General features: G+C 44.2%; 1 protein-coding gene across 8 annotated transcripts in view; it reads right to left on the reverse strand.

The window, feature by feature from the left end:
- ADGRL3 (adhesion G protein-coupled receptor L3) overlaps nucleotides 1-19,082 on the reverse strand; it is a 517,783-nt gene that overhangs the window by 17,417 nt on the left and 481,284 nt on the right. For all 8 annotated transcript variants that reach the window (XM_064450191.1, XM_064450192.1, XM_064450188.1 and 5 more), the window contains 2 exons: nucleotides 18,101-18,226; nucleotides 15,456-15,552 (listed from right to left, as the gene is read on the reverse strand). In XM_064450191.1, coding sequence (XP_064306261.1) covers nucleotides 15,456-15,552; nucleotides 18,101-18,226 — 223 coding nt within the window. The remainder of the gene's footprint in view (nucleotides 1-15,455; nucleotides 15,553-18,100; nucleotides 18,227-19,082) is intronic.

Genomic DNA, 19,082 nt, shown 5'->3' on the forward strand with positions numbered 1-19,082 from the left:
TTCTCTCACCTGATATTTTTGGCTATGCTGATGGAAAGCAAGATGAGCTGCTGTGTTTGGAAATAAGGAAACAAAGCTGTCTCCTGTAAGAAAACATTATATGAATGCTTAACTAAGCAACCTTGAATGTAACTAATAGCTAAATGAGTCAATTCTGTCTTTCTGCTAATGTATTTTCCATCAATCTTATGTACATCTGGGACGAGGGACTGTAGGAACCATTCCTCTTCTTGCATTGGTTTCACACCAGCATGGGTACTAAGTCCATTAAAATCGTTTCTGCTTTCATCCCACTTTTAATCAAGCAGGGCCATTAAAGATTCAAAAAGGGACTCACTTTTATACAGGTAACAGGAATGTCCAGAGTTAATGCCAGCCACAAATTCAGAAATGATACAATGCTCCCATCTGAGATTTAACCCAATCTCCAACTCGGTCACTATGAGATCTGATACGGAGAAGAACATACCCACTGCGTGCTTTTGAACGTTTCAGCTTGAGGTGTCTTTAAATGGCAGCTGCCAGAAAGAGCATTTCACTCGATATATCCCCAGTCTGATCTTGTCTAGCAATCCCTGGCAATTGGGAACAAGCTGATCCCTCCACGGCTGGGCAGTTTCACATGGGGGATGCTCTCGCCAGTGACAAGAGAGAAGGGACCAATCTGTGTCAGCACTTAACAATTCGCTCGCCTACATTCGCCGGGGTGGTACGCTCTGAAGTGAGCTAAATTCACACAAACCTGGCTCTTTCGGGCTGTTACAAACTAGGCAGTTTCTGGCAACTTTTAATGCAGATACATGATTCTGACTATAAACTTGCCAAAAAGTTGAAAATATAGAATAATCCATTTTTCCTCTCTGGGGTGTATAAAAAAGGGGGCTTGGTACAACAAAGCAGCCACCGATTCCTGTATGCAGCTACTAAGCAAAAATACTGCATCTTCTGCCTTCCTCTCCCTTGACTGCCGAGGGCATTAAGATTTTTTAATTTACTGATCAAAATGCCACTTTTGACGGCAGTGCTGAGTCATTCTGATGCAAATCCAAACCAAACCTATTGCTAACACGTCCAGCTACCTTTCAACACTTTCAGAAACCCAAATAGGCTCTGAAGCCTCTGCAGTAGGTTCCCATCACAGTGGGCTGGCCACAGCAAACTTCACACTCTTTATGGGTCACAGTAAATGTAACCTTTGACATCTTCAAAACAAGATGTACCTTGTATTCATTAATTTCAGCTCTTGTTTCTCTGCTTTAGAGCTGCAACATTCCCAGCCTCAAAGGACGCTGAGATAGGACTGCATTCAGGCTCCAAAGAGCCTAAAGTTAAAGCTTTAGATAAAACAGTAACACACCAAACAAATCCCTGTTATGGGGTTTCTCCTTCCCAGGAGGGAAAAAGGAAAAAGTAACACCAGCCATACATTTAAGTATCATCCTGCCTTTTTCATAACACTTTATCATTGCTATAGCAACCAATGGGGCTATTAAGAAGAGCGGATTAGGTACCAGCAGAAGGAACAGGTAGACTACCAAACTATGACCCTGTTTACATGAAAATGGCCTTGATAATAAACAGCCAAAAAAAAGCCCAACAAAGCAAGCACAGGATCAAACCAGCATGCTCTCCCAAAATACCACGAGAGAAAGCAAAGAGACTTATTCTGCAGCCTCGCGTGTGGGTATGCAGCAAAGGCCAGGCGCCGGGGCTGCAACTGCAAAGGTCAATGCATGTCCAGTTGGTGGCTAGTCACGAGCGGTGTTCCCCAGGGCTCAGTGTTGGGGCAGGTCCTGTTCAATATCTTCATTGATGATCTGGATGAGGGGATTGAGTGCACCCTCAGTAAGTCTGCAGATGACACCAAGCTGGGTGGAAGTGTCAATCTGCTGGAGGGCAGGAAGGCCCTACAGAGGGACCTGGACAGGCTGGATCGTTGGGCCAGAGCCAACAGTATGAGATTCAACAAGGCCAAGGGCCGGGTCCTGCACTTGGGTCACAACAACCCCATGCAACGCTACAGGCTTGGGGAGGAGTGGCTGGAGAGCTGCCTGGAGGAAAAGGACCTGGGGGTGCTGGCTGGCAGCCGGCTGAACATGAGCCAGCAGTGTGCCCAGGTGGCCAAGAAGGCCAACAGCATCCTGGCTGGTATCAGGAACAGTGTGGCCAGCAGGAGCAGGGCAGTGATCGTGCCCCTGTACTCGGCACTGGTGAGGCCACACCTCAAGTACCGTGTGCAGTTTTGGGCCCCTCACTGCAAGAAGGACACTGAGTTGCTGGAGCGTGTCCAGAGAAGGGCAACAAAGTTGGTGAAGGGTCTAGAAAACAAGTCTTATGAGGGGCGGCTGAGGGAACTGGGGTTGCTTAGTCTGTAGAAGAGGAGGCTGAGGGGAGACCTTATCACTCTCTACAACTACCTGAAAGGAGGTTGTAGTGAGGTGGAGGTCGGTCTCTTCTCCCTAGTAACAAGCGATAGGATGAGAGGAAATGGCCTCAGGTTGCACCAGGGGAAGTTTAGGTTGGATATTCGGAAAAACTTCTTCACCAAAAGGGTTGTCAAACATTGGAACAGGCAGCCCAGGGAGGTGGTTAAGTCTCCATCCCTGGAGGTATTTAAAAGAAGGGTAGACGTGGTGCTTGAGGATATGGTTTAATGGTGGACTTGGCAGTGGTAGGTTACCAGTTGGACTCAATGAATTTAAGGGTCTTTTCCAACCTTAAAAATTCTATGATTATATGATTCTATGTCCGGGGACCCAAAAAGCAGAAGGAGCAGGGCTGCAGGTGCCCATTGACCGCCCTGAATCTCCTCCCTGGCAGTGTGCTCTTGAGATGTGACCCTCGGCAGCTGTCTGGCTCGGTGTTGGTGATGTGCCTAATATTGTCAGCAAGCAGTAGTTGTTCATCATTTATTTTTATTTATTCACTTACGGCTGGATCCTCGGCTCTCACCATCTGTGGTGTGACACCGATTTCTCCCAGCAAATCCCACAGCCTCGTGTCATCCTTGTTTCCTTACATTTCAGCAATAACATTCCCTATACAAATCCCTCCTTTACCATCTCCTGAAGCACCTGAACCCAGCACACAGCCACCACTCTTTATCTGCATTAGTTAGGGTGACTGCCTTCAAATCAGCTGCATTGAAACTCCTTCAGTTCTACTAGTCGAAGACACCCTACTGAAAGCAAAAGCACTCGGTTTCCAAAGACCATCGTGTTGTGTACACGTGGAGGCATGAATGTGGGGTTAGAAAAAAGATGGGGCTTCAAACCCACAGGTTCACCTGGGCATCTCATTGTTCAGTGTGAGGAGATCAGCACAACCAGCAAACATATCGAACAGCAGAACTCACACCTCTACAAAAATATTCCCTGCAACCACACTAGTATAATTACAGTCCCAAGTCTCCTTGTTTCCACTGATATTCAACCAAAGTTTAAAGTTCAACACAAAACACAGCTACTAGGCCAGGTCTGATACCTAAAATGACATTCAAATTCAGATTTCTGGCAATGCCAGTGCTCAGTTCAAGGTTTCCTGATGCTAGATTTCCTCAAGTGAAGGATTTGCAGACTGTGATCACAAGGAGAAAGGAACGATGCTCTTACAGAAGGAAAGTATTAGCTGGATAACACGCAGATGCTCCTGTCTCTCTCACAGCATCGGGCATCCTCGTGATCCAAGTACTGAAGATCCAGCCTTTCTTACCAGGTTTAAAAGGCTGTGAGAAAGCATAGCCTGTGCTCAGGGTGCAGTGGGAGATTTGAAGGGTTGCACTTTTGACTTGCAAACTGAGAAAATCTGATAGGAAAACCAGTCAGGACACAGAAAATGAAAATCCCACAATTTTTACCATCATTGTAACCACTCACAGAGGATTCAGATAGCTGCAAGTCAGCTGCTTTGTGTACCTATGAAAGCAGGTATTATAATGACAGTATGCAACAAAATGGTACCTTTTACTTCCCTTTCTAAGATAGAAATTGATGTCCTTGATGCAGGACAACACTGAAATAATTTTTTGGAAGAGTTTGTTGTTATGACTGTAAGGGAAAACTGCACCTTGTTAAACACAAGTTTGATTTATCCAGTTGCTGAAAGCAAAGGATGAAAATTATAATAACAAGCACATGTTGCCGGACTCTAGACTGCATCATTCAGGAACAAAATTCGAGTAATTTCTGTGGGCAGCTGGCTGACAAAGCCACACAAAGGCATTTACGTTAATTTGAATCATCTGCATGGTCTACCCAACAGGAAGGGAAATGGATCCAACTGCTCCTCCAGACTTTCTGCAAAATAATGTAATTCAGCGTGGCTCTACCAGGCTGAAACGGCTTGAGCAGCAGCGCTTTAGCAGGGATCATTTGCCTACACAGGTAACTGGATAGAGCTGATTTTGGCATGTGATTGAAAAGACCTGAAGCCAAAGAAGATACACAAGGACGTTGTTACTTATGTGGACAGATGATCCTTGCTAAAGCAGTGCTGCTCAAGGCACTTCAGCGTGGTAGAGCCACGCTGAATGGCAGAAGCGCCGTTTTGCAGAGAAAGGAGACCAAATCAGTCAACAAATTTCATTGGATGAACTAGTCAATCAGCTGAATGCTTCAGAAATGTCCATACAAAAATCAGTATTTTCCAAATTAAATGTTTTCACATTTTGTTCCAAAAGAGTGGTTTGTATGACAGCTGACTTTGACTTTGTTGTATGATGTCATCTTTTTATTGGAGTAAAAACAAAAATAAATAGCTTAGAAAATAACTTAGCACATCTGAGTCGTAACAAAATGTTTCACTGCCTCTGACCCAGCAGTCCCACTATGTAGTTTTTCTTGTCCTTGTTTTGGTTCATTTTCAGAAGAAAGAAGCAATAACAAAAGCATGTACTGCCGTGTTTTCAGTCAACCTTAATCTTTCTGTTTACTCCCCATTTTGCCAACCATGCAGCTCCCTTCCCACAGGGCTAGGGTGTGGTGCGGTACTCCTGCCTGCTCTGCCTCCTGAAGCACCCAACTTATCTTGCAGTTCACAGCCACCATAAATCAAGTCCCTCAACTTCCCACACTTCATGTATTCGATTTCAGACCACCCTGCAGAGACAAGTGACAGCCAGAGAAAACATGGACCACTCCCTGAAGGTACTGTGGTGCCTGAGCTATCAGGGAGCACAGCTGAGCCTGGATGCCAACAATATGGTTAGAGGTGAATCTTCTCCTAAGTGTCCATTCAAAAACCCCCACAACATATGCTGCCTTACCCTAACCATAGTAAATAACTCACCTCCTTAACTCGAATGTTATTGAAATAGCCTCTCTGTGCTGATTTCAGTTTGTAAATTCTGGCTGGTTCTGCACATCACTTAGCATTAAGGTACTTATTCCACTCTACTCCTGGGGAAAGAAAATGCATTCAAAGTAGGTTTATAGGAGTCAAAGCTCTAGTTGTCTCTGTGTCTTTCCTTACCAGCATTCAGCAATGTCCTTTTCTATGTTACAGGCAGAGTTTTCAAGTATTTAAAGAATCCTCGTCTGCCATGTGTTCACTTGCAATTTATTCCAACGATGAATGCAATTATGAAAAGAGAAATCACACATATTTGCTGGAGGACAACAGGTATTTTCGGTCTTTTTCCTGGTTCCCTCCAACAAATGCTCTGACGTTTAGATTTATCGAGCTGTGTTCTTATAATAGCCAACAGGATTCAGTTAATAAACTTCAATAAACCTCCCTATTAAATTTCTCTCAAATAGGTTTGTTGTCACTTGCAGCATCTAATCTATTCATTGAGAAGCTATTAATACTGACTGCAGCGAAATGGAGTTTCAGCAAATGAGGTTGTTAAGCTCTGGGACATCTTCTGCCAAATGAAACATCCTGGGCTTTTATGCAGAGACAGGAGAGGGAAAGTATTTCTTTGTCCCTTTTTTCCTTCCTTTCTTCTGCAATGGCTTCTGATGACAAACCTCTGCTGGATTATAATCTGCAGGCCATGTTTAAAACACACAGCTAGTCTACACCAATTTACAAATATTTGCTCACTCACTGATTGCTTCTTAATTTCCTGGAGCAGAAACATCCCAGGATGGGAAATTTCTTTTTACCACCATTACCCCTTCTGAGGGTTTATACCTCATTGTACCCTGACTATACAAACATGCGTTATCCCTAACTGTTCCTGCTTATGCTTATCTCTCACTAGACCTGAGCTCTTACCCAAGATGTGTGGAGAGCCCTGCCTATGGCGGAAATTGGACCATACTTAATAGGAATCTATATAAGCAGCCATGCTTTCTTCCTTCCTTCTTCACAGTCATCATGCTAAGATCGCTCTGCAGCAGTACCCTGCTGTATCTAATACTCCCCAAAGCCTGCTCTGATTTCAGAAATTGCATTGCCCTTACTTTTCCTCTTTAAATCTGATCCACCTAATGACTGAACTTCCAATTATATGGCTGTCAATCCTAAAATCAAAGCCAGTTCATAATATCTCCCAAAGGAAGAATGTCACGTCACTCACTGAAATCACTGCAACAAATCTCAGCTAACGGTCCCAGGCAGCAGAGAGGCAAAATAAACCAGAAGACAATTGATAGTGGGATTCATTTTGCACGTAGGCAGAAATAAGAGTTAAATTCCTGAGGTTTTGATCTTCGATGCAGAAGATCATAATTTTCCTGGCATAAAATGTATGTCTGATTGGAAAAAGAAAAAGAGGAAAAACGAAAAAAACAGCAGAGGCAATTTGCTAGCCCAAAAGGATGCTGAGTTTCCCTTACAAACAGAAAACACTCCTCTGCTGTCATCTACCCGGAATTTCTCTCTACTTCATACGTGATTATCAGAATGGGTCATTTTGAGGCCAGGTGCTGACATTTAGCCAAGCCAACAGTTGTTCAACAGGGTTGCAGAGATTTATGGCTTGCAAACAGCAATCCCTCCCAGCTGATTTGGTGCAACTGCATGCGGACTACTCCCTCCAAATACACCCTCCATCTGGGCAATGGGCCCCAGGCAGGGGTATCCATGGGGTCAGGGGAGGATGTGTGTAGTCTGCAAGGGTTATGAGAGGGAACAGAAGAAGCAGAAGGGCACAAGGGATGAAGCCAAAGAGCTTTATCAGGAAAATACCAGTGGTGGTGAGACGGGGAGGTAAAGGAACAGTAGGAACAGCCTCCTACAGTGTGTAAAATGGAAATTTGAAAGTCCTGATATAAATAGACCATGTTATTTCTTTTGCAGGCTCTCCCCCATGTTGTGAAGACTGCTACAAGCATCTGTGCTGCTGGGACAGCAAGCACTCTTGAACACTGATCTCCCCAGTGAAGGGCAGAAGCCACAGTGCTTGAGAAACTGTGGCTGGACAAGATGCTAGGAAACAGCTTGTAGGCTTCCTCTGGATTCGCAGAGAGATGCTGCCAGGGACTCTCACCCTGCTTCTTGCCCTTGATTTCCACCAAACAGCCAGGGGACATTTATGCGCCTCTGAAAATCATTACACCCTTCTCAAGAGGCAGCGTGGACTGAAAAAGAATAGAAACTGAACGGTCTAATTGTATGCCAGAGGCGGGAGGAGAGTGGCATTGCTGTTCCTGTTTGTGGCTAAACCAGAGGCCTCCAAGCTCCAGGACTGATTAATCCCTCGAAACAAAGACTAAGTTTCCCAGGGCTAATGGCTTTGCTAGCCAGTGGGAAGGGAGATGCTCGAATGCAAGGATCATGGCATTCCTCAGGTTCAGGCAGCGCCTTGCCCCCTCCTGACTCAGCAATGGTGAGCAAGGACAGTGTTAAGCAGCAACATTGCAAAAAGGATAGGTTCTGGGGAAAAGTGCCGTGTCTTAGATTTAAAGCAATTATGATGAAGAAATGAGATTTCCACATCTGCAGATCATGGTCTCTGAATAGTCACAGAGGCTGCTACCCCTACCAGGGCCATCCTGGGCTCAACTTTGAGAAGTCCTCTGCATTTACCTCCAGAAAACCCCAAGCACCACTGAAAATAGAGCACAAAGCATTTAAAACATCTCCAGGGGGAGTGCAGATTTAAACAGACAAACCTCTTGCTCCACACCACATCCCTAGTCATGCAGTGATGAGCACACAAGAGCAAAGTGTCTGCAGGAAACAGATGCTTTTCTTTAGTCCAATTATTTTTGAACTGTTAAGCGCTCAGGGAAAAAAACAAGAATGCGAAGTATTTTTATATGCAGGAATATTTTGGTGAGTTCCCTCTAGGCAGCTGCAGATGCACTCATGAAGAAGGAAAGCAACCATGGGCATCTTGGACAACCTGGGAGTCTGCTGTGCTGAGCCTGTCTACCCCAGTACAACAGAAACAAGAATAAAAGGAAAACAGTGATCTGGCAAACTCGAAAAGTGTGTTTAAAAATTGCAGTGGTCATCACTAACTCTGCCTGCCAACTTGTGTGTATGTACAGCCACAACCTGCTAATTTAAAATGAAAAAATCCCTACACCATAAAACCATCTCTCTGAAACACGACATGAAAACTGACTGACTTCACAGGAGAAACTGGGGCACTGTTTGCTGCCAACTGTAAAAAGAAAACAAATGGAAAGAAAACAGAGAAAGTATTTATTCTCTAATATCTTTAAGCCACAAGAAAAGCCGTAAGTGTTACTCAGAGCAGGTAAGAAGCATTTAGACAGACGGTGATAGATCAGTTGATGGCACCCTCTGAATATCCTATCAATATGAGTAAAGGCATTTCTACCTCTCCCAGAGCTTGGCTGCTTGATATTTGTTTTATATGCAACATAAATTCAGCAGAAATCTGTCTGTCACGCCAGTCACATCAATCCATCAAGGAGTGAATGAGCATCTTGAGAGACATATGACAACAGTAGTGCTTCCATGGTCCAAATTTCCTCTCACTCTCCACTTTATCTAGGCACCAGCAGCAAAGGGTCAGCGTTGCAAATGGGCTACAATGAGCAGCAATTGCTTTTTGAAGTGTGCTGGGGATGGGGTTTGAGATCCCTGGAGGACTCTTGACTTGATTTTCCTTTTTCCATTTTGCTCTTTCCTTTTCTTTCATTTTTTTTCTCCTCCTCTGCTTGTCTCTCCTTTTAATCAAAGCAAACTCTACCCTGTTTTCACTGCTGTATTGCCTAGTTATGTCTCGAACATGACACCCACCACCCCTGCAGACAGATAAACTAAAGCATCTTCATTTCAGAACACTGAGACGCACCTGGCAGCCCCTCTCTCGGAGCAGAAAGAGAAGATTTGGGGAGAGTGACCCAAACCTGACTCACTACAGTGCCCCAGCGCTAACTCACAGCTCCTTTCTTCTGGAGTGACAGTCTCCTACCAAAGGAAGAATCTCACCTTCTACTGTGTTTTCTAAATAACTGCTTCCTAAAAATGCAGGATAATATATCCACCTGAAGATAATTTAAAACCTCACCCAGCCTCCCTGCAACACACACAGTCATCCCTGCTGAGTTAACAGCGCAGATACGATTTCAGCCTGGAAATCACAGCTTAATTGTGTTTTTGGGTGGGTGGGAGGAATTTGATGGGAGATTTCATTTAGGAAACAATCAGGTCTCGGTTGGGTTAGAAATCAGGATATTAATGTTCTTCATTTTAATTTTCCTCTCTGACTCAGATTCCCACTGTTTGAATTTGAGCTCAATTTGTTCTGTTCATTATGAAGAAATCCACATGAATTTGACATTAAACTGATTATCTCTGAAAACAGTAGCAATAATTTCCCTTTTTCCTGTGCATGTTTCAGATTAAGCCTTTGTGGTTGATATAAAAACTCAGGGGAGAAATAATAAAGCAAAGGGAAATCAAGTATTTATTCTGGAGCACTACTTAGAAGCCAAGATGTGCAATGACACTTAGGCATTTGGGAAGAAAAAGCAAGGGGCAGGGACAAGCTATATCCTCATTTCCATTCCCCATTTCAGCCCCATTTGCATGGGAATAAACAGGGAATGAATATGGCTTCCCTAGCCAGGAATAATATCTGGTGTGCCAATACTGGGGCACTTAGGGCTTTGTGATGACTGTTTGATGGGGTTTGCTGGCAAAGGGTGTGCTCCCTCATGAACGGACCCTTAGGGCCACAAGGATGAATTCATTTTTAAGACTCACCATCCTGCAGTAAGAGTTGCTAGAGGTCCTGGGCTCCAATCCTGTACCAGCTGTCAGGGTCCTATGACCCCAAGAGGCCTTAGTGGCCCCAGTGAGATCCACCAGTGACCCACACCCCCTGCTCAGCCCTGACACCCAGTCCTTGCCTGGCCTGGCCTTGGACCTGGGTTGTAGCCTGGTTTCCAGCCCTGCCTCTGCCAACATCTCCTGCTGCTCTGGGCTGGACTCTGGACCTGGCTCATCCCCTCGCCTTGTCCAGGGCTGTGGATGGACCCTGCTACCAGCACCCAGCTCTGCCTGCTGGCTTAAGCACCTGTGGGACCATGCCCTGTCTTGTGCTTGACTCCCCCTCAGCTCCAAGCTCTTCTCCCTCATGAAACAGCTCTGCTCTTGCAGCTCCATGATATTTCTCGTCCTTCAGACAAATGAAGCAGCAAGTGGACCACCAAGAAATCCCTCCAGGAGAATTCTGTGGATGAGGGTGGTGGGGATGGTGTGCAGTGCTTTGGGGGTGAGGGGACATAATGCATATATGCATATAGCCAAAGGCAAGAGGTACACATACTTTTGTTAGTATAGCAAGACTGTTATTGGAATAAACTATTAAACTTGCTGTCTAGTCTGTAAGCCAAGGCTCAGAGTATTACAGCGGGAGTACAGCACTTGACCCAACACAACAGACTTCTGGAACAGTACTTTCAAAGAAATCTGGTGGCGTTACCCCTAGCCCATTTATTTCTCCAAAGAGGGAAAAACGTTCAGATACAGTAAACATTTGCCATGAATGAAGATACAGTTCCCCTTATCTGCTAACGTGAATGGAGATACACAGCTCCATCAGTTCATTTTCTTATAACAAAGCACCGCCTCACAGCAGTGACAAACTCTTCTCTGCCTCACCAAAACAAGGAACGCTTCTTTCTTTAACAGATAACTTCAATTTTTCCTCTGTGGGGGAAAAAAAAAAAATCATCCTCCCACCCTCCCCCACCCCCAACCTGAAAACCTAAAGGGTAACAAAGTACCATATAGTTCATGATGATATTTTTTCTTTCCCGTTTGTCTCATATCCAAAGAGCGACAGTAATCAGTAATCAATGTCACCTAAGACATGTATAAGAACAGGCTGGAGTCACACTGCTGTTTCATGCTATGACTGCTTGTTACCAAGGCTGTCTGAACTATCCAAGTGCTTTTTGACAGTGATGCTCTGAAGGTGCAAACCTCATGCTCCTGAGGTGGCCACTTGGACGTACCCAAAGCTCAGGCCTGCGCTGCACCACCAGAGTCCAGCAGTGCTCATGCCTACAGCGGTCCCTTGCAAGGCACTCACCTTGCCATCAGCACCGTGCTGACAGACTTCCCAATTTCCCTTGCTGGCTCCATCCACAGGTACAGCCCAGGTCCATGATTAGATTACCAAAGCACAAGTACAGCAGAATTGAAATAACAGTAATGCTGTTAATTGCTTTTAATCTCTAGCTCTTTAAAAACTGTCCTTAGCCCAAGTACGAAAAATCTGCTGTTACAACCAAGCAGACATCTGCTCTGCTTTCTCCTCATCAAGTTAACACAAAGGAAAACTCTGCCTATTGCTTTCCCTTCATACCTTCTACTTTTTAGCTTCCAAAGTAGTAAGTTTTAGCAAATAGTCCACCCTACAAGCGTCCCTTTTGGTCCAGTTTTTCATCATTGCATCCAAGTGCCTGTATCAAGACCAGTTCTACTCTACAGGCAAAGGGAGATTTCTTTTTTCTACTCATGAGGTAATCAGCTTGGCTCAGCTTTTTCGCCCCTGCAAGTTTTCAGCACTGTGAAAAGAAATGTAGAGCACAGGGTGGATGTGAAATAGACAGCAGAAATATCCAGCCAGACCCATGGTGGGAAAATTGGACAAGGTTATGGAGAAGGAGTTCAAGGAGCAGGAATTCCCCTGGACCCTGAAACAGAGTCCATGACCATGAGGTGGACCGGTATGCTCTGCATTCGACAACAGAAGAGGAAATCTATGGCAGGTTTCTGTTCCCTTCCTCCTAATTTCAGTGGTATAACAACCCCGAATCCACAACATTACTAAGCCATAATGAGCAGCAAGGGGAAACAAAGCCTGAAATATTTTGGACTAAACTGTAATAAGACATTACCTTCAAGAAATATCTGAAATGGTCCTGTATGTCTTAGAAGGCAAGGGTAAGTGTAGTTTTCATTACAGAACACAGTACATCAAGGAAGTTTGGGGTTATGCCTGAAATTCCTGGTCTGATAAATGAGAATAAGAAAAATAATATTTTTCTTATTACTTGGAGGAGATTATTAATTGGCAAATTACTTGCAAGGGGGGGGGCAGGTAGTAGATAAAAGAGGATCTGGAGCTGAAAAAAGCCATAAGCAGTGTGATACCTGCTAAATAAGGAAAAGACATGTCTAAAGTAGGCATGCACTAACATGGGCACTATATTCTAGGCTGATGCCCAGGAGCTTCATGGAAGAAGAGGGGATAGGATGGTACAGAGAGATGCTGATCATCCTACAGGAATATGGATAGCTACAACAATCTTGCCTGGGATGTTATTAAGCAGCAGAGGACTGCAAGTACTGTGAATGTGATCAGGGAAAAAAAGGCTTAAATAAGAAAGCACCCCAGTTGGAGGATGTCTCACTGCTTTCTGCTCCCATGACAGCAACATGAAAATTCAGTGCTGGCTCAGGACATGGAGAAGTAGTCGGGCCAGGACCTGGAGTATGGGGCACTTCTGAGGAGAAAGGATCATTTTCTCCCTGTTTTAGAAAGCGGGCTGCTGTTTGAAGGCTCTGGGGAACATACCAATGCACAAAGAATGTTTAATTTGGGATAATACAGATACTTTTAAACAACCGGTGTCTAGGCTGGGAGGGTTGGAGAGGGACTTCTGAACAGGTACACAAGCCTGTTGTATCAGCCTCGAGCAGGGAAAGCTACTAACCATAAAATTCCAGGCTTACACTTGACTCCTCTGAGCTTTTATTGCACACTTGTAAATAAAATATTAACGAAACAGCTCCTTTAAAGCTTGATATATATTAAAATATTAAGAGGAAAACAAGAACTGTGAAAACCACATTGCCCCACTAGTCTGTTCAGGCTGCAGCTCTCTCTGAAGAGACTGAAGAAACAACTTTTGCTCTATGCAAAGCCCTTACACCACGAACGTTTCTTTTCAGCTGGAATAAACAGGATAAAATGTGAAATATATGGGGGCCCATGCAGTTGGGATTACTTTTGATGTCAGGTGTATTTTCCTAGCAGAACTGACCACTTGCTGCTTTGGAGATGCTAACTCCCAAAGAAATGTTTTAACCTCCATTTTGCAGATACTTCTGTCTACCAGAAAAGAAAAAAACAAGAAATATTGTGCCTGACCGCGTGAAAAAGAGGGAGGATGCCCCTGTATAATAGTACAACTTATTCAAGTCACTTAAGTGTCCCACCTAGATGGCTTCCCTTCCAAGACAGTTATCAGGCTGCTTCTGTAGTCACTGGAGAGATTCAGGCCCTTCGGGTGATTCATCTCATCCAATGTTATACAAGGAAAACAGCTGGATGAAGTCTGCTTTGAAGATGCCTCCCCCGGCTGTTCATTTCCCAGCTGACCTTTAAATAACAGGCACATCTAGTAACAGGCTCTCGTCACACTGGTATGAAGACTTCCCACTTGAAACCTCTTCACAGCTTTCCCAATTTATGGTCACACTCCCTTCTTTGCGCAGAAAAAAAAAGGCTATACTGAAAAAGGAGAGAAGCCTTTCTTCTGCCGATGAGCCCAAAAGATTCTTTTTGCTAAAGCATTTCCCTTTGTAGCCTCAGCTGTGTCAGAGAGCAAGTCAACTTCTGCACTAACGAAAGGAGTGAACATTTCATGCATAGCACATTTCGGTTTGCTGCCAAGACAGAGTAATAGATGGCCGAGGGAAAGAGTGGTTCTTGCTGTAACCTTTGTGCAACAACCGGCCCGTGTCTAAACTAGCCCCAGTGAAGCCTGGCTTTAGCTCTGCAGTCTGATGCAGACTGAGATGCGAGGGCAACACATATGGATAAATCAGGCATTCACAGCAACGGCACCTTATAGCTGTCGTTATCAATGAATCTTCAGTGCAAAGTGAAAATATCCTGGCACAAAAACCACCAGAGTGGGTTGAGGAAGAAAAGTACACCTCCATGTTAACTACACTGACTTCCCCTTTGCATGGATTTGGGTGATATATATAATATTCGGAGAACTGAATTGTATATCCTTAGCTCCCCAGCGCTCAGTAGTCAATATTACTAACAGCACAGACAAAATCCTTCAAGCCTATCCTCAGGCAAATCTCACCCTAAAATCTGTGGGAATTCTGGGTGAATAAAGACTGAATAAGAACCAAAGCCCCAACTTAATTCTCGGTTGAACTTTGCAGTCCAACCATCAGGACTGGAAATACTTTTGATTTTCACCATCGTGAGAGAACAGCTGGGCCCAGTAATCCAAATTCTACCCCCTCTTAATTTCAGCATCAACAGGGCAGACACAAAAACCATAATTTGGCATCTGGTTGCTCAAGGCTACGCCATAAAGTAATTGTACTGGAGGAGAAAGAAATCAATCTCTGAGGCTCTTTTTCTTGTATTCTCTTACCATCGTTTTCCTGCAACTCCCTGAAAAAGACTTTTTTTAAAAAAAAGCTGTTCAGATTTCCTCCTCTGCCAGGCACCACATTCTGTTTGGCATATATGCTTCTGATAGCCTTTCCTCTGCAGATGTCTAGAAGTTCACATCAGCCAGTTCTTCCAACTAGGTATAGTAACATCAGCGCAGACAATTTTGTTCCAAGCACAGTTTTTCCTTACGTCTATGCTCTGCTGTTCATTTTTGCTTTTGTAATATATACATGCCCAGGACTCCCGTGATGCTTAACACAGGCTGTATGGTGCCATAAAGGCCCGCTTTCACCGTCAGCAATGAGGCCTGACACCTCAGCAGCTTCTGGCACTAGCAGTTTGGCAAGGGAAAAGGGAGATTTCTTTTCAACTTCATTTCATTTATCTTTTTTGCTTTGCCTAACTCCCTTCCAGAATGACAATTCTTGAAAATGCATGTGTAAGAAAAAAAAAAAGAGAAAGGAAAGGAAGGAAAGGCAACAACCACCACAGAACCTCCTCCCACTCACTGCAACATTTCTTATGTGGGAGAATAGGGTCCAGTGCCGTTCAAGGTCAGGAAGCGGGGAGGGAGGTAAAGGGGCAAGACATTTCAGACTCCTTAAAGCCACCACAAGAGTTAGAGATATGAAAAATAGTTTATAATTACCTCTGTTGAGTGAAGCTGAACTGTTTATATCTCCAGTAATAAAGGAAGACTCGGACTGCTTTCGAACTGTGTCATTCCACATCCTACGAATCCGGCTCTGAAGAGGGAATGAACCACAGCAGGTAATGAATTTTTAGCAGCTGCAGATAGGTTTCTTTCTGCCTTACTAAAGATGGCTATTGACATGTCTAGCTCAGGATGAGACTTGTTTCTAGCCAGCTTTAAGCAAGGCGTTGCTGTTTTGCTATAACCCACCTTGTGCGTGCCAGACCCTGCCTGCCTAACTTCATAAGAGAAATGTCTATCTCAAAGAATAAGTGCATAATTGGATTGCTTACATGTTAATTAAAAAAGCAATAGAAATTGTATACGAGAGAAACCCAGACCTGTGTGAGCTACAGATTTATCAATGTAGCACCACATAATGGAAAAATAACATACACAGAGAAGCAGGCATACTTTCTGTACCATCTCAGATAGCTAGCTGAGACTATCTTAGATAGTCTTTAACAGAAGACTTGATCTATGTCTTGGTGTCCCTGAATAAACAGAAGTTTTCTATAGCTGCCATCCATCTTGGGGAATATGGGGGAGGTGGAGGAAACCCCGTAAATGAATAACTTCTGTCTGTGGTGGTTTTGCCGGCTGTGATATAGCTTCTGCTGCTGGGGAAACAGTGTCCCAGATAAGCTGGCCTTCTGTTTTGTTTCTCAAATATGCTGTGGAGTATCTACCTCGGTGGCTTTTACACCACTGTCTCCCTCCTCCAAAACTAAACCTTAGAAAAGATCAAAAAATCAGCCAATACACATCTTGCAAGTGGTTCAACCACAGTCCCTGTGTGAACATGACTGGGGAACTCAGGTGTCATGGGGAAACTCTCCTTCACCTCACCTCTCAGAGTATGATGGACGTGTCCCATGGCTGTGTGAAAGTGGCGCTAGGTGGTCTGGGGAATTGGGAAGGCTGGTTCTCACTGTGACAGGCCATGTTTTTCCTAACTGCCAAAAATCCAGCGCCTCCCATAGTGGGTTCTTAGCCATGGGAGATCTTCCAAGGCTTAGTCATGTGGTCACAGCTGAAAAGTACCTCCTAGTCTACTCATTAACTATGTAGTAACGGTATCTCCTAATCATGCATTAGCCGTCTATAAATGGAAGCAGTGTGTGACATGAGGCCCATGCACCTTTACAGCAATTATTTTTCACCTGGACATTTAATCTATTGTATTTCTTTGACACGATCCATTGTGGATTAATCACACTATTTCCTAAGTGCTTTTCAGAGAAAAAAGGATCTTAGGAGTTTTCCTCCTCATGGACTTCTCTTTTCAAAAGTTAAGTGTCAGATGCTTTCAACAACTCAGACTGGTCCCCATCCACTCTCCATCACCTGTGTGAGGTTTCTCCTGCCTACGATAGGTCTCAGGCACTTCTGTCCTTCCAAAGACAAGCTTCTGCAGGCAAAATAACCTTCCTTGTTGCCTCAAACCTTGCCTGCCGTGAGGGGACTGCTGCCAGAAGGGAGGGCACTTACCCAGTAGCTAAGTTATGTAAAACCAAAGACTTTCAAATCAGCCACCTAAATGTTGCTGGATATAGTGAGTTTGGCACGTTATTGATTACTGTGGGATTTGATGGCCTAGTGGAGAGAGGCTCCATATTCTGTTGATGTTATTTGCCCTGCATAACATCCAGACCTATGTAAATGCCAAGATGGAGCTCTTGGATGACATCTTGGAAACCGTTGAAAATAATAATTTGCTCCAAGGCATAAACCTCAAATCAGGTTTTCCTGGGAGGTTATAAACTGTTACTCGCTGCATGTCTTTCATAATTTAATAGTGGAACTGTCATGTATAATTACTTCCATTAGTAATACTGAATAAATTTGTGTTTTGTTTCTATTGATTAAGTAAGCTTCTTCATTTCTTATGGCTGTTCATCCAAACATCTGTATCTGTTACATACAGGTTAGCTTCGAAGTTGCTAAGTGCACAAACTACAAAAAACCCTGAATTTTCAGGTGACCAACGCATAACGAATCCAGTAACTTAATAAGATAATCTGACCCCAATGGATTCTCCTACGAGGTCTATAAACAAAGGCAAATTGAGTGAGGCAAAGAATTGATCAAACCACCAAATGTCAGAAAGCAAGCCCTTTCACTGTGAAGGGTACTGCAAGACTCTTGTCTTTTTTCAGCACGAAAAATACTTGGTTGTTATAGCATCATTCCTGAACTTGGCAACAGCGTTGACAACAACCTTCAGCTCATGATTAAAGGACATACTGGGATGTAGCAAAGCTGACGAAATGCTCCTAGCTCCTGATTCCCATGGAGAGCAGGCAGGACAGCTCAGGTGATGATGGCTCACCTGCCTCTGGAAGGCAGATTTGGACTTTTTATTCCCATCACAATTATTTAGAAGGTTCTCAGAGAGCCACTAATTTCTATCACAACCCAAGGGAAGCCATAATGTTGAATTCAGGTCCAGGAGGGAGAGAAATCTCTGCAGGTGCACCAGGGAGAACCCTAAGGCAGCTCCTTAGGTGCTGAGAGGAGCTTCCTTCCCAGCATAGCTGCAAAGGGTATTGGCGCAGTGGTGCAAAGCCACTGGGGCGTGGACAAGAAGCACGGGTTACCTGCGAGCCTGTGGAATATCTTCCAGGTGTCCGTGACCCCGAGGTTTTTCCTGAGCCAATAGAGCTCTCTGTACTTTTCCCACTACAGCAATGTGTGCGCAGGCATTTTCCATACTCTTTACGTACCTAGACAAGGAAAGAGCAACAGCAGTTAGCGGGCAGCTCCTCCTCCAACCCACCACCTTCCGATTTTCAACACAGCCCCTGATTTTTCCTCTGTGGCTCATTAAAATGATAGCTATTGCAGTACACAGGGAAGAAGCTTGCAGCTGAACGCTCTCAGTATGTGAGCTCACCATTTATGATGGCGTAAGGGACTGCTTTTATGCAGCAAAGCTGCTCGTTGACACCAGTCGGTTGTAGCTTCCTCTGAGGCACATCAAAGGAGCACGGGCGAAACTACAGATACACTATTTATGACTGAAAATTAATATCCTCATAGATTTGATATAAACTAGCATATTGGCTCATCAAGGTACTAAAAGTTATTGCTTCTGGCAGGGGACTAAGAAGAAAAATTCCAAAAGAAACATATAAGAGCTATTGATTTTTTGTTTTTTAAATTATTTCTTGCAGTCAAATTGAAACTCGAGGAAACTGTAAAAACAGCAGCCCTAGAGATTATATTCCCAGTGCACAGGGGTGGCTGGAACCTGCTTTTCCACAGCACTGTGCAAGCCAGTCATGTTTTAAATGGGCATCGCAATCAAACTGGGACAACACCTTGCTTGGAGTAAAGCAGCGCCACCTCCTTTGCTCTAGGGGAACTATGCTGACTTGTGCCAGGGCAGGATCTAAGCTTTGACTGTGCTTCAGATGTGATTTTGTATGGGCAGCAACACCCAGAAACCAGATGGGACAAGACTGAAAATGAGCAGATTGTACTGAAAAGCCAAAAGAAGGTCACGTTGCCTATTGACAAAAAAAAAGCCCCCAAAAAACCCATGCATGTCCAAAACACCAGTTGACATTCCTTGGAGCA

The sequence above is a fragment of the Phalacrocorax carbo genome, chromosome 4, assembly GCF_963921805.1.
Source record: "Phalacrocorax carbo chromosome 4, bPhaCar2.1, whole genome shotgun sequence".
NCBI lineage: Eukaryota > Metazoa > Chordata > Aves > Suliformes > Phalacrocoracidae > Phalacrocorax > Phalacrocorax carbo.